Here is a 16,836-nt window from a genome sequence, read left to right as displayed (position 1 = left end):
TCACATACAAAGCTCTACACGGACAAGGACCTAGCTACATTGCTAACTCCCTTATAAACTACACACTAGCTAGAACACTGCGATCATCAAATGCAGGCCCATTAGAGGTCACCAGAAGCAGTCATAAGAAGATTGGTCATCCGGCCTTTGCTAATTACGCCCCAAAACTATGGAACAAATTACCCATAAATGTTAGGGAAGCAAACACGCTAGACATGTTTAAAAGACAGCTTAAAACCTACCTTTTTACCGAAGCATTTAAGTAATTTTATCTCAGAAGTGTTTTACTACTTTTATTAGTTATATTATTGTTGCTATTTTAATTACTTCTATCACTTGTATTATTGTTTTTATTGTTTTTATTGATTTTATGTAAAGCACCTTGAGCTACAATTCTTGTATGAAATGTGCTATATAAATAAAGTCTTACTTACTTACTTACTTATAGTATGTTCTAAATGGCAGAAATATGCTGCCAATTAATAATTGACTTGTAAATGGTCAGTCGCCCAGCCTATCGATCAAGGTACTCGAAAGCATGTACACTGTCGGCTTCATTTGATCTTGATAGGCTAAGCATTCTTTTGCAAATAATAACAATATACCCTCTATTAATTAAAACTACTTCAGCATAATAATGCACCTAAAATACAATGAGCAAGGGCAGTAATTGCTATCGAATCAACAGGCATGCAATTATGCTAGCAGGGGAAGAATACAAACAACGAAAATCACCAGTTAACTTAAATTTGCAATAACTGTAGACTAATACAATAACAGGCTTTAATTAACTGAAAACATAACTTATGAGACTTACAGTTCTCAAAGACGCACACACGCAATCTCAACTGCGCTGTGAAGCGCGTGTCCTTGCTATTCTCCGACATGCACTCTAACAATCACTGCTGATCGACGGCCTAAAATCTTGTACAGCCCTTTTTCTGACACCGTGGCGGGCCGCCACGACAAAATCAACATAGGGGAAACACTGCAATTAGAGGTATATATAGAACAAAAATATATCTTATACATCTTACTTGAGCCACGTTATATATGTACGTGGTAAATAGATGGCATTTATATGGCTATTTTATATCATAGTGGCATAAAAGCTTCATTGACACACACACTGTGTGTGTGCATGGAGCTCAACAGGAGCAACTTTTCAGCATCTTGCTCAAGGACACTTGAAGAGGAGGAGTTGGGAATAAACCGCCAACCTTGTGGTTGGTCATTGATCCTCTCTACCCTTTGAGACACAGCCGCCCTACATGAGCATTTTTACCACTGAGGCATGGGAAAGCATTATCACTTTTTAGACACATAACATAGCCTAGTATAAGACAATGCAAAATACAAGGCATTTTACAAGTGCAGTGGTATATATACACAAAATTATTCCTCATATGAGTCATTTGCCATTCACTGAAATTTTTGAGAAATAATCCTTTACATGATTGCTTCTTTTTGGAAATGGGATTAACAGTAAAAACATAGAACCAACTGCCAACTCTTTGATTCTAGTGTATTTTGTTGTTTTCTACTCATTCTCTGAGGTGAAAGTAGTCTATGAAGAGTTGTAGCTTGCCAAATTTATTGTAGAGGCTAAATGTTCAGAATGTGGTTTACTTGGCACATTGCTTTGGCTGTTCAATGCTGACAGAGAGGACATTACCACATTATTATGTCCAGAAGCGTCATTGTACGGTTAAGAAAAGTGTACAGTCATCCAAACCTGTGAATTAGAAGAGCGATGTAAACTTAGCAAAATTGCGGTAACCCTTCCTTTTACAGTCCCTTAAGTACTAGGTATTTACATAGAAAGTAAATGGTATGTTTTGTGTTTTATTGGGTATTACCGACTGGTACCAAGGTGGTAAATACCTAGATAATTCGAAGTATTTACCCATTAACTAAATACTAACGTGCTGGTCATTACTGGGTATGTTTTCTGTATTATTGGGTATTACCGATTGGTACCAAGGTGGTAAATACAGCGATAATTTGAAGTATTTACCCATTAACTATTTACTAATGTGCTGGTTATTACTGGGTAATGTTCACTGGTCCTAATTAGGTAAAGAAAGAAGACAAAACTTAGTATTTACCTGGAAACTTATAAATATTACTATTTAAATACCGCTGGTAGTGAGTTGGTATCTACAGGAGATATATATGGTAAATTAGGCTACAATGTGTTATTGGGTAAATCCCACTGCTACTAAGTAGGTAAAGACGGCCAAGCTCCAGCAGAATTACTAAAAAAATACTCTACTATTACCCTGCAGTCACCTAAGGTTAATGTCGGTAACAGTCCACGTCTAATGAGAATATAAGATAGTACTTTCCAATAAAGTACCTTTTCAGATACATTTATCGATGATGGCCTCATTTACTTGGCTGGTATACCTACCTCCGCGGGAAGAGTTTCCTCTACTATCATGGTAAATCTTCTTGGTTACTGGGTATGTTCCTGCGCATGTTTGGACTATTTACTCAGTAAGTAATCTGAAACTGGACTGTAAAAGGAAGCCGTGTTTGTTTCCATGGTGTTACCAGGTTCTTACCATATTCTTTGTGAGCGAATACCACTTTGTCAATGTTACCCTTAGTATAAACTTGTACTATACGTTCCAAGGCAATACCAGGTAAAACATGGCTATGTACTCAGTAAGTAATCTGAAACTGGACTGTAAAAGGAAGCCGTGTTTGTTTACATGGTGTTACCAGGCTCTTACCATATCCTTTTCAACTGTTCATTCCCTTTTCATGCAATAAACACAAACTTGGATTATGTTTTAAAGGAAAACATGACACTTCACTCTGTAAATTTTAACATTAACCAAACATGAACAAATACAAAGGTTAAATCTATACAAACCTCCATAGGACCGGGTTTTATTCTGAAAAGTTTCTGTCATCAATAAGTGGTTTCGACAGTTGGTTGGTTTCGTGAGCTAACTCCAGCAGCAGTCTTGCATTACTAGGTAAGTCACAAAATAACACAGCCTAATTACATCATTTATTTGTCAAGATAAAGTATAGAAATGCATATTACTGTAAATTGTATTTTGATCTTGTGCTAATAACATTTTATTTTGAAAATAAAGTTAGGCTAATGTTAGCACATTGCTAAACAGCCAGCTACCTCAGTCGACATTGCCTGGTTGCTTATTTTCTTTTTATGATCTGTCTTGTAGTTCACAGTCCAGAGGATGATATCCACCGCTATCGTGTTCGGCGCACCAGGAGCATTACCCTCTGCCGAAAACTAAATGACTGCCATCATTGGGGCAATTGTGATTTAACCTTTGTATTTGTTCATGTCATGCCATGGAAACAGTGCTCTAATTTAAAATAATGTTACAATTTACAGAGTGAAGTGTCATGTTTTTCTTAGTAACATCATCCAAGCTTGTGTTTATTGCATGGAAAAGGTAATGAACAGTTGAAAAGAATATGGTAAGAGACTGGTAACGCCATGGAAACAAACACGGCTTCCTTTTACAGTCCAGTTTCAGATTACGTACTGAGCAGGCCTACATATATGGAGGACCAAACCTGCCATATTTACAAATGAATGAATGAATAAATAAATGTCCACATCCATGCATTTACACAGAAATAAACAAATATATATATATTAATTAATGCACAATTGTCAATCAATAGTTACATATATTTTACATTTATGTATTTATTTATTTTGCATTTATTTATTCATTCATTCATTTATATATTCATTTATTTATTCATTTATTTATTCATTTATTTATTCATTCATCATTCATTCATTCATTGTTCCCAATATGATAATGAGAGGAGGCCAGTAGGCGTGGAAACTGATGTTCAGACATTGCAATCAATCCAGAGCCATAGATTCAATCTAGCTAACGCCTGGGACACACTGGCTGCGAAGCGCCCTGGAGCGCCACAATATACTACGAATGGCGCGATGCTGTTCACACTAGACGCGCATTTCTCCACGCCGGTCACCAAGCCTTTCACCTTCTCTGAGATTTTCTTTTCTACATGTAAAGCTGACATGTACATAAACATGGCATAGGCTACAGGCTATTTAGGCAACTTGTTGCTCCAACAATAACCATCGCAACGGCATCCCATTCCCAACATAACGTGGCAACGTTTGGCTTTTGTTGCCGTAGTCTTTGTAAAATATGTGCTATGGGGCATACAACTCCATTTAGGACTAAGCTACTTTTCATCTTCGATGATTAACTTTGTGTCGTCAATCTTCACAAATTTCTCTTCTGCTTGATTGGGGGCTATATGCCAGATTGTCTATCTCGCTCTTACACACAGGACAAATATGTTGGTTTGACAATCAACAATCAGGATTTTTTATTTCAAAATGTTTACGTTTTTATCGGGGTAAACACATGGTTGGCCGGTCAGCGTAGTGAAGTTGGGTGTTAAGTGATATCCCACAACTAACGTAGTAAAATCTTTATAACATGTTTGTTTATCCAAATATCATATATGGTGAATTAAATCTTTGTTTTCAACAAGGTCGGCCAGCCTGTCCATGTAGGCTATGTTGTCCATGACAGTAAGGATGGATGTAAGGCTACATAATCGAATACAAAGCGTGGAAAACGATTAGCCAATGGTGTGTCAAATACTGCCTACCTATTTTGATTGACACATCTCATTAACATATTGAGAAGAAGAAATACAGGAATGAATGAATGAATAAATGAATGAATAAATGAATGAATAAATGAATGCACACATGAATTAATAAATGAATGAATACATGAATGAATAAATAAATGAATGAATAAATGAATACACAAATAAATACATAAATACATGTAAATTATAAGGTAATATTGATTGACAATTGTGCATTAATTAGTACATGTATTCATTTATTTATGTCTAAATGCATGGATGTGGACATTTATTTATTCATTCATTCATTTTTAAATATGGCAGGTTTGGTCCTCCATATACATAGCCATGTTTTACCTTGTATTGCCTTGGAACTTAAAGTACAAGTTCATACTAAGGGTAACATTGACAAAGTGGTATTCGCTCACAAAGAATATGGTAAGAACCTGGTAACACCATGGAAACAAATACGGCTTCCTTTTACAGTCCAGTTTCAGATTACTTACTGAGTAAATAGTCCAAACATGCGCAGGAACATACCCAGTAACCAAGAAGATTTACCATGATAGTAGAGGAAACTCTTCCCGCGGAGGTAGGTATACCAGCCAAGTAAATTAGGCCATCATCGATAAATGTATCTGAAAAGGTATTTTATTGGAAAGTACTATCTTATTTTCTCATTAGACGTGGACTGTTACCGACATTAACCTTAGGTGACTGCAGGGTAATAGAGTATTTTTTTTGTAATTCTGCTGGAGCTTGGCCGTCTTTACCTACTAGTAGCAGAGGTATTTACCCAATAACACATTATAATTTACCATATATATCTCCTGTAGATACCAACTCACTACCAGCGGTATTTAAATAGTAATATTTATAAGTTTCCAGGTAAATACTAAGTTTTGTCTTCTGTCTTTACCTAATTAGGACCAGTGAAAATTACCCAGTAATAACCAGCACGTTAGTAAATAGTGGGTAAATACTTCAAATTATCACTGTATTTACCACCTTGGTACCAATCGGTAATACCCAATAATACAGAAAACATACCCAGTAATGACCAGCACGTTAGTATTTAGTTAATGGGTAAATACTTAGAATTATCTAGGTATTTACCATCTAGGTACCAATCGTTAATACCCAATAAAACACAAAACATACCCTTTACTTTCTATGTAAATACCTAGTACTTAAGGGACTGTAAAAGGAAGGGTTACCAAAATTGCTTCCCTATATGTGTGAGAATTTGGGTGAAAGACATCAACATACCCATTTAACTAAGAATGTATAGTACTGTATATACTCTTAACGGATTTGCACATGATTTAGCATGCCCATGTTGTCAAAAAATAACTAAAATTGTCTGTTAAACCAAATATACTCACTTTGTGTCTTTCTGGAGATGTCATGACTGGTGTTGCTCTCTCTGCTATCGTGGTTCAGAAGGTCAAAGGTGTCCTGAATTTTATTTTCCTATCGAAAATCTCTTGTAGCCCAAACGCAAGAATTAAATAATTTACCATCCATAGTTGATATTATGAACTTGAAAGCCACAAAGGGGACAGAATCAGCCATAAGCTATCCTTTTGAATGTAAGACGTGTATACTGCAGCTGGTGGTTGGATCAGGGTCACTCTTGGTGGCAGAGTGGAGCACAAGCAGTGAGTGTTAAATAGTTACTATGCATATATGATACCAGAAAACCTAGTTTGGAGAATCTTAATGGTTTCTTTTGATATTTCCCTTTTCTATAATATCTCTTTTGCCTTCCATCCCCAGGTATGAGAACTTTCAAAGACGCATGGCCCATAACCCACATTTTTGGAAGACGTGAATCATCAGTATTGAAAGAAGTGATTGACAAGATACATTCGAGACCAAATACTTTAAATCTTATAATTTTCTGCAAATGTCCTGTGTTTCAGATGCAGCATATACAGTAGGCAGTATTGATTTTTGTGATGTGTGACATCTTGTCAGTTCAAATTCTGAAATAAAAAAAGAAGATTGAATTACTTAAATGGTGGGTAGGGGTTCATTCACAATTTGACATCTTAAACAAATGTACTTCATATTCGTTTAAGTAATTATAATGATGCTTCTCAACTTTGAATTACAATGTAGAATACTTTATTGTTTGTTTTTTATTTATTTTGGAATATGAAATCCTCATTGTCACCTGTTACTGGGGAGGGCGAACGATGCCTTGTGAAGCTTTGGTGGTTTCTTCTGGATTGTGCCGGCCCAAAGAGCCAAACTATCGGCGCATTTAAACTGTCTTGAATGAGGCGTAGTGATTGTCTCTGATGGTAGCCTACCTTATGCTATTTAATATTTTAATTAAGGCTACATGTGTTCAGTTTGATCTGATATTGTGCTCATGTTACCGGCTCCAGACCAAGGGGATGTCTGGACCGGCAGCAAGTGACACAGGCTGGACAGTACTGTGTATCTTTGATTAAACTGTGAAAACACGGAGAAACACAAGAGTTATCGTCATGCTCAGACCCACGCCAGTGGGTCATAGAAGCTATGGTCTCTAAGGTCTATGATCTACCGGAGCGTTTCAGCGCCATCTAACGACCGGGCGTGTACAAACACGCCATAATGGAAAATTAGAATAGTTATATGAATAAAAAAAATAGAAGGGGGTGTCTGTTTAATGTAAACTAAAACTTAACCCGTTACACTCTCCCCTACTTTAAGAGATATCTCTGGACATCTAGAACTAAACTAACAAGTCAAAGTCAGGTAAGGTATCAAAGTCTGGAAATGTCAATCATCAGCATGAGTATCGGTAAGTATGTGTCAGTGTCCAGTAAGTATGTGTCAGTGTCCGTCGGTCGTTTTAGTCTTCTGTCAGGTGTCCAGTATATCCATACTGCTATAGTAGGGTAATAGCATGTTTGTGGAAGGACTGGACATGTAGGCATGGGGTGTAACGTATTGAGTTTGATTTACTCCCGTGGCTACAGTCTGTTCTGTACTAATGTTTTACTAATGCTTTACCCATAGTGCTGTATGTGTGACGCATGCGCAGACACAATAAAGTTGGCATGATCGAAGCTAGATGCGCGTAAGTTGACTGGATTACATTACATGGGGTACGGTACACCAGCATACATTGCATGTGTTCCCATCCTCCAAGCCTGGTATGTAGGCTGTCCTGACTGGTTGTATGTGAACATGCCTCTGGGTTTTACAACTCGAGTGGATCTCCGCAAGGGTTGCTCTCTCTCATCCACTGGTTCCAAGGCAGGTGCGGCCTCCATGTCAGGTTCCTCGTCCACAACATCTTCGAGTTGGCCCTGAACTTGAACAGATGGTAGCAGCTCAGTTTGTGTCAGCGTTTTGACTCGCTCTGGCATCATCAAAGGACTAGATTCCTCTTCTTGTTGTGCTTCATCTGACTTGGGTCCTTGAGTTGTAGGCTGGAACTCTAGCGCCACAGCCCTTAGATCGCTGTGTGGCTCAGAATGAGATGGTCAGAGTCTGACTGATCTCCTTTCATACACGGGTAACGGTCTGGGGTTGAACGCATATCCTTCTTCATCCTCAGAATCGTTGGAGTCTGGTTCAATCCTCTCTCTGGAGTTAGCAGGTCATCTTGTTCTTTGTGGTTTCTTTTTCACACCACATCCCAGGTCATCAGGTTCGAGTGGCAAATAATTTACCAGTAGGAGGAGATTACGGTGGAGCACTCGTAGGGTTCGGTCACCTGTTTCTGCCTGAACTCGGTACACAGGTCCATTTCCCAGCCTTTCAATAACGCAATGCACCTTGTTCTCCCAGTATGCACAGAGTTTGCCCGGACCACCTCTCTCTGACAGGTTCCTGACAAGCATGTGGTCACCTGGTTCAAGCACGATTCCTTCGACACCCCAATCATAATGCTTTTTTCCTTTCGCCGAGCAGCTTTTGCTATTTTCTGATGCAATGGTATAACCTCCTGCATCCAAGAAGCCTGCATAAGAAGAAGATGCGTATTCTTGTCGCGTCTGTGTCTGCTGTTCAGGTTCAAGATTAAATAACAAATCAATGGGCAACCGTGGAGCTCTTCCAAAGAGGAGAAAGAAAGGCGAATAGCCCGTTGCGTCATGCCTTGTACAGTTATAAGCATGGACTATACTGGGTAGATGGTCTTTCCACTCAGCCTTCTTTCCTTCTTGCAGCGTCCGGAGCATTTGGAGAAACTTTCTATTCAATTGCTCAATGGGGTTTCCCTGCGGATGGTAAGGGGTCGTTCAAGAATGGGAAATTCCCGCCAGCTGCTGGAGCTGTTGGAACAGGTTGTTCTCGAATTCCCGACCCTGATCGTGATGGAACTATTGAGGGTACCCGAAGCGTGGAATGAAGTCATAGAAGATCTTCTCGGCGGCAGTTTTGCCAAACTTATTCCGAGTTGGATAGGCCTGGGCGAAGCGAGTAAAGTGATCTACAACCAGGACTAAGATGTACTCATAGACTCCTTTACTCGGTTCAAGATGTAGGTAGTCAACTGAGAGAAGCTCGAAGGGGACACTGGTCGTTATTGATCCCATTGGCGCTTTTTCATGGACCGTGGGTCGCTTTTGCTTAACACAGGGGCACTGGCGAATGACGTAGTCTTCGATTTGCATAGTGCATGAAAGGCCAGTAAAATCTTTGTCCCTTGTTGCCTTAAGCGCATTGGGGAGTACCAGTTGTCTGTGTTTTCCTGTCTGTCTATACAAAACCCCATCTTTAAGTCTGAGTCAGTTCCATTCATGCATCAGTCGTCGCGTTTCCTGGCCCATTTGTTTTCTGTCTTTTTCGTTTGGGTTCCATCCCCTTTTTTTCAGTTCGATAAGTTCACCAACAGATTCATTTGCTTTCTGAGCAGCTGAACCATCGCCACTGGAACCTATTTGAAGGGCTGCTGCCCATGGCACATCTCCGTCTCTCTGAGCTATGTCCCCTTGCCATATGGCAGATACAACACATGGTGGCATAGACTCTGTGTACTCTGTGAGATGGTCCTGGAGCTTCACTGGATACCTTGATAGGGTGTCAGCGTCGATATTCGTTCTGCCTGGCCTGTATTTTATGTTGAAGTGGAAATCAGTCAACTCACCCACCCACCGGTGTCCAAATGCATTTAATTTGGCAGTGCTTAAAACGTAGGTAAGGGGATTGTTATCCGTGTAAATGGTAAACGTCGGTTCGTAATAAAGGAAGTCACAGAATTTATCGCAGAGGGCCCACTTTAACGCAAGGAACTCAAGATTGCTGGAATGAAGGTGATAGTTCTTTTCAGCAGGCGTGAGTGTCCTGGATCCGCGATTACACAGAGTTTACTCCTCTGCTCCTGGTATAGCACAGCCCCCAGACCTTCGTTTGAAGCGTCAGTGTGCAGGATGAATGGCAAGTTAAAGTCGGGGTATGCCAAAATGGGAGGTTTTATCAACATGGCAACCAGGTGCGATACCACAGCACTGTGTTCTGGAGTCCATTGGACTGGTGTCTTGGATGGCAGTTGACCACTTTTCATGCTCTTCTTTGAGGACCGAGTTGTCAAAAGTACTTTGCTGGAATCGCCAGCACTTTCTTTGAGTTTGAAAAGCGGCCTGGCTATTCTGGAGAAATCCTGAATGAAATAGCGATAGTAGCCCAAGAAACCAAGGAGGGCTCTGACTTCTGCTACATTCTTTGGTTACCTCTCCTTTTGTCGTAACACCGCCTCCAGGTCCTTAGGGTCTACCTGAATCCCGTCACTTGTCACCAGGCGTCCCACATACCTCACTTGACGCTTGAACAGCTCACATTTCTTCGTGCATAACTTGACACCATGCTCCCGTAGGCGACAGAGCACCCTTTTCAAGTCCTGGACGTGGTCATGGAAGTTTTTAGAAAAGCAGAGCACGTCCTCCAAATAAGGAGAGCAGCATTCGTCTCTCAGACCATCCAGCACACCCTCTATACATCTTTGGAATGCTGCAGGGGTGTTCTTAAGGCCGAATGTGAGGCGGATCCACTGCTGAAAGCGGTCATGTGTCGGCAGCTCTCCTCGACGAAGCCTTTCGTGGTATTCATTGCCTTGGTCAAGTTTTGAGAACCACGAGTTGCCCCCAAGGTTATCCAGCAGTTCCTGGATGCGGGGAAGTGGATGACTGTCAGGGATCATTTTACTGTTTAGCTCTCTAAAGTCGACGCACAGACCTAAGCTCATGTCTTTTTTTGGGACGCAGACCACTGGAGAGGAATATGGTGACGTGGATTTCCTTATCCATCCATGGTCAAGCAAGTTTTGGACATATTCCTTTACCACTCGGTATAGAGGCTTTGGGATCGCATTGTAGGACTTTTGAACTGGTGTTTTGTCTTTGAGGGCAATTTTCATTTGCAGAGTTGGGATGCAACCTATGTCAGCATTGTCCTGGGAAAAAACATCACTGTTCCACTAACATCTCTCTGACAACCTCCTGTTCTTCCTCCCTTAGATGTGACAGGTCAACCGGAGGATGCCACTTGTTTTTCGTACACTAGATTTATAGGGACCTAGCGAAAAATAGCTTCAACTTTCCAAGACTTTTAGATACGGTAATAATGCTGAGGGCTCACTGATATCGCTGTACTAGGACGTCTTATCTATGCGTCGTTGCTAACGTGTGGTGACGTTGTGCACACCCAATAAATTCAAAATTTGTAGGTCGAACCTGCGTAAAGTGCTTGTAAACAATGCTTGCGCTGTCTCAAAACCGGTTGCAAAATGCAACCATTTGGTCGCAGTCTGAAGCCCTGCCCTATTGAGCTACACAGTTCGCGCAGTAATCGTGGATGTTTGCATGAGACACTACCCGAGAACCGTCAGGTAGTTGCGCGGGCCAACATTTATTTTTGTTTTGAAACGAAAAGTTTCGTTTTCTGTTACTAATATTATAGGGAAAGCAAAACTTTTTAAAATTACATTTCAATTATATCATGGGTAAGGTATTTAAATATTCCCAAGATTCCTCCGCGTACCACTAGAAGGGGGCACACGTACCACCAGTGGTACGCGTACCATAGTTTGAGAACCACTGCTCTACTGTAAGGTCATCTTTACTCGTCAGCATTTCCCTGAAGGTACCAGGCTTAGTTATCTTGAGCACTGCTCGCATTACCTCTGACGCACTAAACCCCTCTTGTATACTTGTATCAATCTGTTCACAAAGGTTACTGTATGATGTCAGAACCTGTATCAGAGATTTGACCACCATGTAGTTTACATTCTCTTTGTGGTAGCAGGGCTGTTACATCTGTCAATCTTACCACCGGATCAGTGCTGGATGAACTCATTCTGTCCAGGTGAACGTTCCTGGTAGGTTCATTAGTGTCTCTGTCCATAGTTGATAGGTGTATGTGAATGTTCTCATCCTTGCTAGCAAAAGGGATGTGTTCATGTTGGTGAGTCGTTGCATCTTCCATAAGCTGCGTTGCCACATCACCGACACCAACTCGAGTGTCTGGAACTGGTGACACCTCATGGAGCAGGTCATGCAGAATGAGGAGTTGAGTCATGCCTTCATCTTCCATAGCTTTTAAATTATCACTGCTGATGTACTAAATTATAAAGTCATAGAGCTCAGGCTCACTTAGTTTGTCCGGTGACGCTTTATAATAAGTCAACGCTTTTTGGCATTTACAAAGTGTTAACTAATAGGTAGTTTACCCTTTATAAAACATTTTGAAACATTAACAATACATTATTAAATGCTATCTTAATCATTAATAAACACTGTTAATCATTATGGATTTGATTCATAATACAATTCACAAGGTGTTTGATAACTGCATTACCATACTTTATAGACAGCTTGTTAATATAGTTGCAAACCAGTAGTTTATAATCTGTTTATGGTACATGAGCTGGTATAGAAAGCATCAGCAAATGGTGAACAAACCATTTACATTACCTTTACAAAGCATGAGTAAATAACTAACAACATATTTACTTATGTCTTTAATTAATGTACGCCAAGTCGAATACAGGATGTACACTAATACTTAGCAGATGTCTTAACAACTATTTTATAAACACTTACTAATGAGTCAACTTGTGATTAGTAATGCAAGTTATAAAGCATTTACTAACTGTTAGTTAAGGCTTTTGCGTGACCTAATATAAAGTGTGAACTATCTATGCCTTATTAAACATTTATAAGTTATTTATTAAGGTATTCTTGTCCATTCTTGAACATCACATTCACAAAGGCTGAACATACCTTTCTCAAAAGGAAACAGACACAACACAATGTGATACACAAAATTACTATGTTATTGAAGTAACGACAGGCATTTATGTTTATTACAGCCATTTTTTGAAAATATAATACAGCTTTGGGATGAAACCATCATGTGTAACAAACTTTTATACCAATTCTACTGTATTGCTTAATGTATTGCTTCATCAAAATAAAAAACAGACTTCACTGGCACTCTGCAATCATGCATTGAGTCAAAACATAAAACAAAACAAAACTCACTTAAAATCACAACTAAACTGTTTTTTACTAAACTTACTTTTTATTGGTAGTAGTTTACCGGATTCCTTAAAGGCCTTGATGGTGTTTTGTACTGTCACATCTTCAATTATAACATTGGCACACTGTGTGGCAAATGAGCTAAGTTTTGCTTGACCGTTTTTGCGCAGTTCACAGAATTTTTCACGTGAAGCAATAAACAGCTCAGCAATTGGTGCATTCATCACAACAGTGTTTCGATCTACGCCCACACGTTTAAAAGCAGATGACATTGTCACTCCTTTTCTGAATTGCTTCAGAACTTTTTGGTATCGGGTCACCACCTGTTCTGGGGTATTGGCTGCAATTCAAAGATACAATGAGTATAGAACCCCACAATGTTAGTAAGCATCCACACTCTCAGTCATACATTGACAAGCACAGCAAATACAAATCTCTTTTTTACCTCTCTTTAGTGTCTGTGATTTTGAATTGGCCACCTCGTGGGATTTTTTTTTTCTTTTTCCCCTTCCCCTTCTTCTTCTTCTTGTGATCATCAGATGACTCAGAAGAGGATGAGTCAGAGGAAGAATCACTTGAAGACTGACTTGACTCTTTACTGGTATCAGATGTGTTGATTGCCAGGATGTCATCTTTTTGGGGTTGTTTTTTTTCTTTAAGAGCTGTTTAAACACATTGTATGTTTATTATATCGTCTTTGTAACAACAAACAGTAGTTTCAGAATTAGTTAGGACAGGTAAGGGTGCTGAACCAAAACTTTGGGAAGGCAGGGCGCAGCCAAAGGTTTGTCAGTTGACATTAGTAAACAGCTGGAGACTGCAGACAGTTGGGGTGGCTGCAACCACAGGCTATATTATGAGACAATTTGCAGTTGTAATTATAAATTGTATAAACTTCATGGCTTGTATTTTGTTTTATATTTACCAGATACCAGTTGCTCCTTTAGGTAATCCCTCTCCTTGGTCAACTCATTGATTTTGTCCTGCTGAAATTCAATTTTCAGCTTTGCCTTCTCCATCTCATGTACCATTTTTGGGTTAGCAACCAAAGCAGTTGGGGCCTGGGATGTAGCTATGGACAGTACATTATAGGAAATTGTCAAATTCTAACCTTGTTTTATTATCAAACTTACATATTTCCAGAAACACAATTACAATCACTTCTTGTAATATATTCTTGTATATCAGAAACGTGACAACTTCCCAAATAACTATAGCTCTAGCTAAACTAGCCACATAGGCCTAATATATTGACGAATTGTACGAGGCATCACACAGTTCAGCAAGTTTATGTGGTGCTAGCTAGCGACGTTTGAAACTTACGGCATATGAATTTGAAATTGCAGACAGCTCAATCTTGAAACATTTCTGCAAATATTTACCTGTACCGTCAAGTTTGCGCTTTTCTCCAGAGGTATCCATCTGTCCATGATTTTTACGGGACCGCGTACGAATGGTAAGTGCTTTGTTAGGTTCCATCTTTTCTTGTTTCGGCTTCAATGATTTGCATCAATTAAATTCTGTCCCGTGATGATGATGCGTTGCTTTCAGTGGGAATTTTGAGGGTATTATGGGTAATTAACTAACCATTTATTTCCGTACAGGGTAGACTACTACCAGAGAATGTGCAACTACCAACATGAATACATTCAAGCGGCTTATCAATGGGAAGTCGTCAGGGAGGAAGCAAGCAAATCAAGTGGCTGCAGAAGAGGAAACTATAAAATAATCTTCAATCGTTCTAAGGTGTCTCTCAGTGACTGGATGCGATTCATCTACAGGTATTACCTAGTAATAACAATAATTGCATAAATTGAAAGCTATTGATAGTTAGAATAGGTTAACTATTCTTAAAAAAAAAATATGTCATGCATAACCATTGTGTTGTCAGTCCTTGATAGGATAGTCTATGAAAATGGAATGACAAATAGTTTTGGGGACTTGGGGGTTGTAGATTTTCCCAGGGCCTACGACTGCGTCAGATCGACATGCTAGATGACAGCATTTCAGCAAGCTCAACAACCCTTGGCCAAAAAGCTCAGGGAGGTCTGCATCACAGCTGTTGAGAGGATGAGAAGGAGGAAAGGCCAACACATTGATGGAAGACGGGAGTTTGTAGTTATTGATGAGAGCAATTTTCGACACAAAAGGAAGGTGTGTTGAATAATACTGTTTTCAAATATTTGCTAATATTATTATCTATATATCCATATTCTTGTGTACGTGCTTCTACTTCAGTATGGGAGAGGACGAATGGCTGTCGGATGGCAGAGAAAAAAGTGGGTCTTTGGGATGTTGAGTGTTAGGCATCAAGGGCACAGAAATGGTAAGCCAGTTTTACACCTTGTGGAGAAAAAATCTCGAAGACATCTAGTCCCCTTGATTGCCCATCATGTGAGGCCTGGGTCATCAATCATCAGCGACGAGTGGCGTGCCTACCGCATACTCCCTGCATTAGGGTACAACCACCACACAGTTAATCACAGCAGGTGGTATGTAGATCCCCATACTGGTGCCCATACCCAGCACATTGAAAGGGCCTGGCGAACATACAAGGAGCAGGTCTGGAGGCTTCGGGGAAATCGGACAGAGAGTTTGCTGTCCGATCACCTCTATGTGATTTAGTGGAATGAATGGCTCGCTAAGAAACACAGGCAAGGTGCATTTGGCAGAATAATCTATGACATGTCAAAGAAGTACAAGTTATCGGCATAGAAGAAATGGCTGTGCATGTATGTGTGCTTGTGTATAAAAATATTTTGAGATGTATAGTTACCAATAATTCAAACCTTGTTTGCCCGGCAGAGATTTTGTGTTTTTGTTTTTTAGAAGAAATAGCTGTTCATTTATTTACCTGGTTAATAAAATTGTTTTTTATTTCCATTAAGAAGCAATACAGTAGAATTGGTATGAAAGTTTGTTACACATGATGGTTTCATCCCAAAGCTGTGTTATATTTTTTTTTTAATGGCTGTAATAAACATAAATGCCTGTCGTTACTTCAATAAAATGGTAATTTTGTGTATCACATTGTGTCGTGTCTGTTTCCTTTTGAGAAAGGTATGTTCAGCCTTAGTGAATGTGAGGTTCAAGAATGGACAAGAATACCTTAATAAATAACTTATAAATGTTTAATAAGGCATAGATAGTTCATACTTTAGATTAGGTCAAGCAAAAGCCTTAACTAACGGTTAGTAAATGCTTTATAACTTGCATTACTAATCACAAGTTGCATCATTAGTAAGTGTTTATAAAATAGTTGTTAAGACATGTGCTAAGTATTAGTGTACATCCTGTATTCGACTTGGCGTAGATTAATTAAAGACATAAGTAAATATGTTGTTAGTTATTTACTCATACTTTTTAAAGGTAATGTAAATGGTTTGTTCACCATTTGCTAATGCTTTCTATACCAGCTCATGTACCATAAACAGATTATAAATTACTGGTTTGCAACTATTCTTATTCCTATTAAATGTGCCCAAAAATGCCTAAACAGCATACCCAAACTAAATTGACTGCTGTTCTTGAACCATTTGGAGTACATGCATGTAAATGGACTGAAAGCTGACACTATGAAGTTATGTTCCCTGTTGTCAGGACCCCTGTCAGTCCTACTGGTGTTGAGTAATGGAAGCTTGAACACAAGGAAAGTGAAAGTTTCTATTTCCGCCTAGATTTTGTGTTGAAAACAGAGGCCTGAAGAGGCCTAGAGGTGGTA

General features: G+C 39.4%; 2 protein-coding genes and 1 pseudogene across 3 annotated transcripts in view; 2 read left to right on the top strand and 1 right to left on the bottom strand.

Annotated features, from left to right (window-relative positions):
- The window catches only part of hikeshi (heat shock protein nuclear import factor hikeshi), a 93,772-nt gene extending 87,122 nt beyond the window's left edge, over positions 1–6,650 (top strand). The window contains exon 5 of the mRNA XM_084668248.1: positions 6,415–6,650. Coding sequence (XP_084524374.1) covers positions 6,415–6,469 — 55 coding nt within the window. The 3' untranslated portion in view covers positions 6,470–6,650. The remainder of the gene's footprint in view (positions 1–6,414) is intronic.
- Positions 6,651–10,306: 3,656 nt separating this feature from the next.
- Positions 10,307–14,164, bottom strand: LOC146261683 (uncharacterized). The gene is made up of 5 exons (XM_084668620.1): positions 14,041–14,164; positions 13,559–13,777; positions 13,119–13,455; positions 12,858–12,861; positions 10,307–10,741 (listed from the first exon to the last, which is right to left on the bottom strand). Exons 1-5 carry the CDS (start codon positions 14,144–14,146, stop codon positions 10,307–10,309), a joined length of 1,101 nt encoding a protein of 366 aa, XP_084524746.1. The 5' UTR covers positions 14,147–14,164.
- A 36-nt stretch (positions 14,165–14,200) lies between these two features.
- Positions 14,201–16,072, top strand: LOC146261682 (uncharacterized; annotated as a pseudogene). The gene is made up of 3 exons (XR_014724767.1): positions 14,201–14,896; positions 15,070–15,269; positions 15,354–16,072. The product of XR_014724767.1 is annotated as an uncharacterized LOC146261682 (transcript).
- Positions 16,073–16,836: the final 764 nt, after the last annotated feature.

Source organism: Hypomesus nipponensis, chromosome 12 (assembly GCF_054491055.1).
Source record: "Hypomesus nipponensis isolate SF chromosome 12, ASM5449105v1, whole genome shotgun sequence".
NCBI classification, from domain to species: domain Eukaryota; kingdom Metazoa; phylum Chordata; class Actinopteri; order Osmeriformes; family Osmeridae; genus Hypomesus; species Hypomesus nipponensis.
This window is presented reverse-complemented; position numbering and strand designations above follow the sequence as displayed.

Coding starts and splice junctions, on each gene's coding strand:
- LOC146261683 (XM_084668620.1), bottom strand. CDS start 14,146: ATGGTACATGAGATGGAGAAGGCAAAGCTGAAAATTGAATTTCAGCAG. Junction 13,778..14,040: donor AAAGGAGCAACTGGTATCTG/GTAAATATAAAA, acceptor GTGTTTAAACAG/CTCTTAAAGAAAAAAAACAA. Junction 13,456..13,558: donor CACAGACACTAAAGAGAGGT/AAAAAAGAGATT, acceptor TTTGAATTGCAG/CCAATACCCCAGAACAGGTG.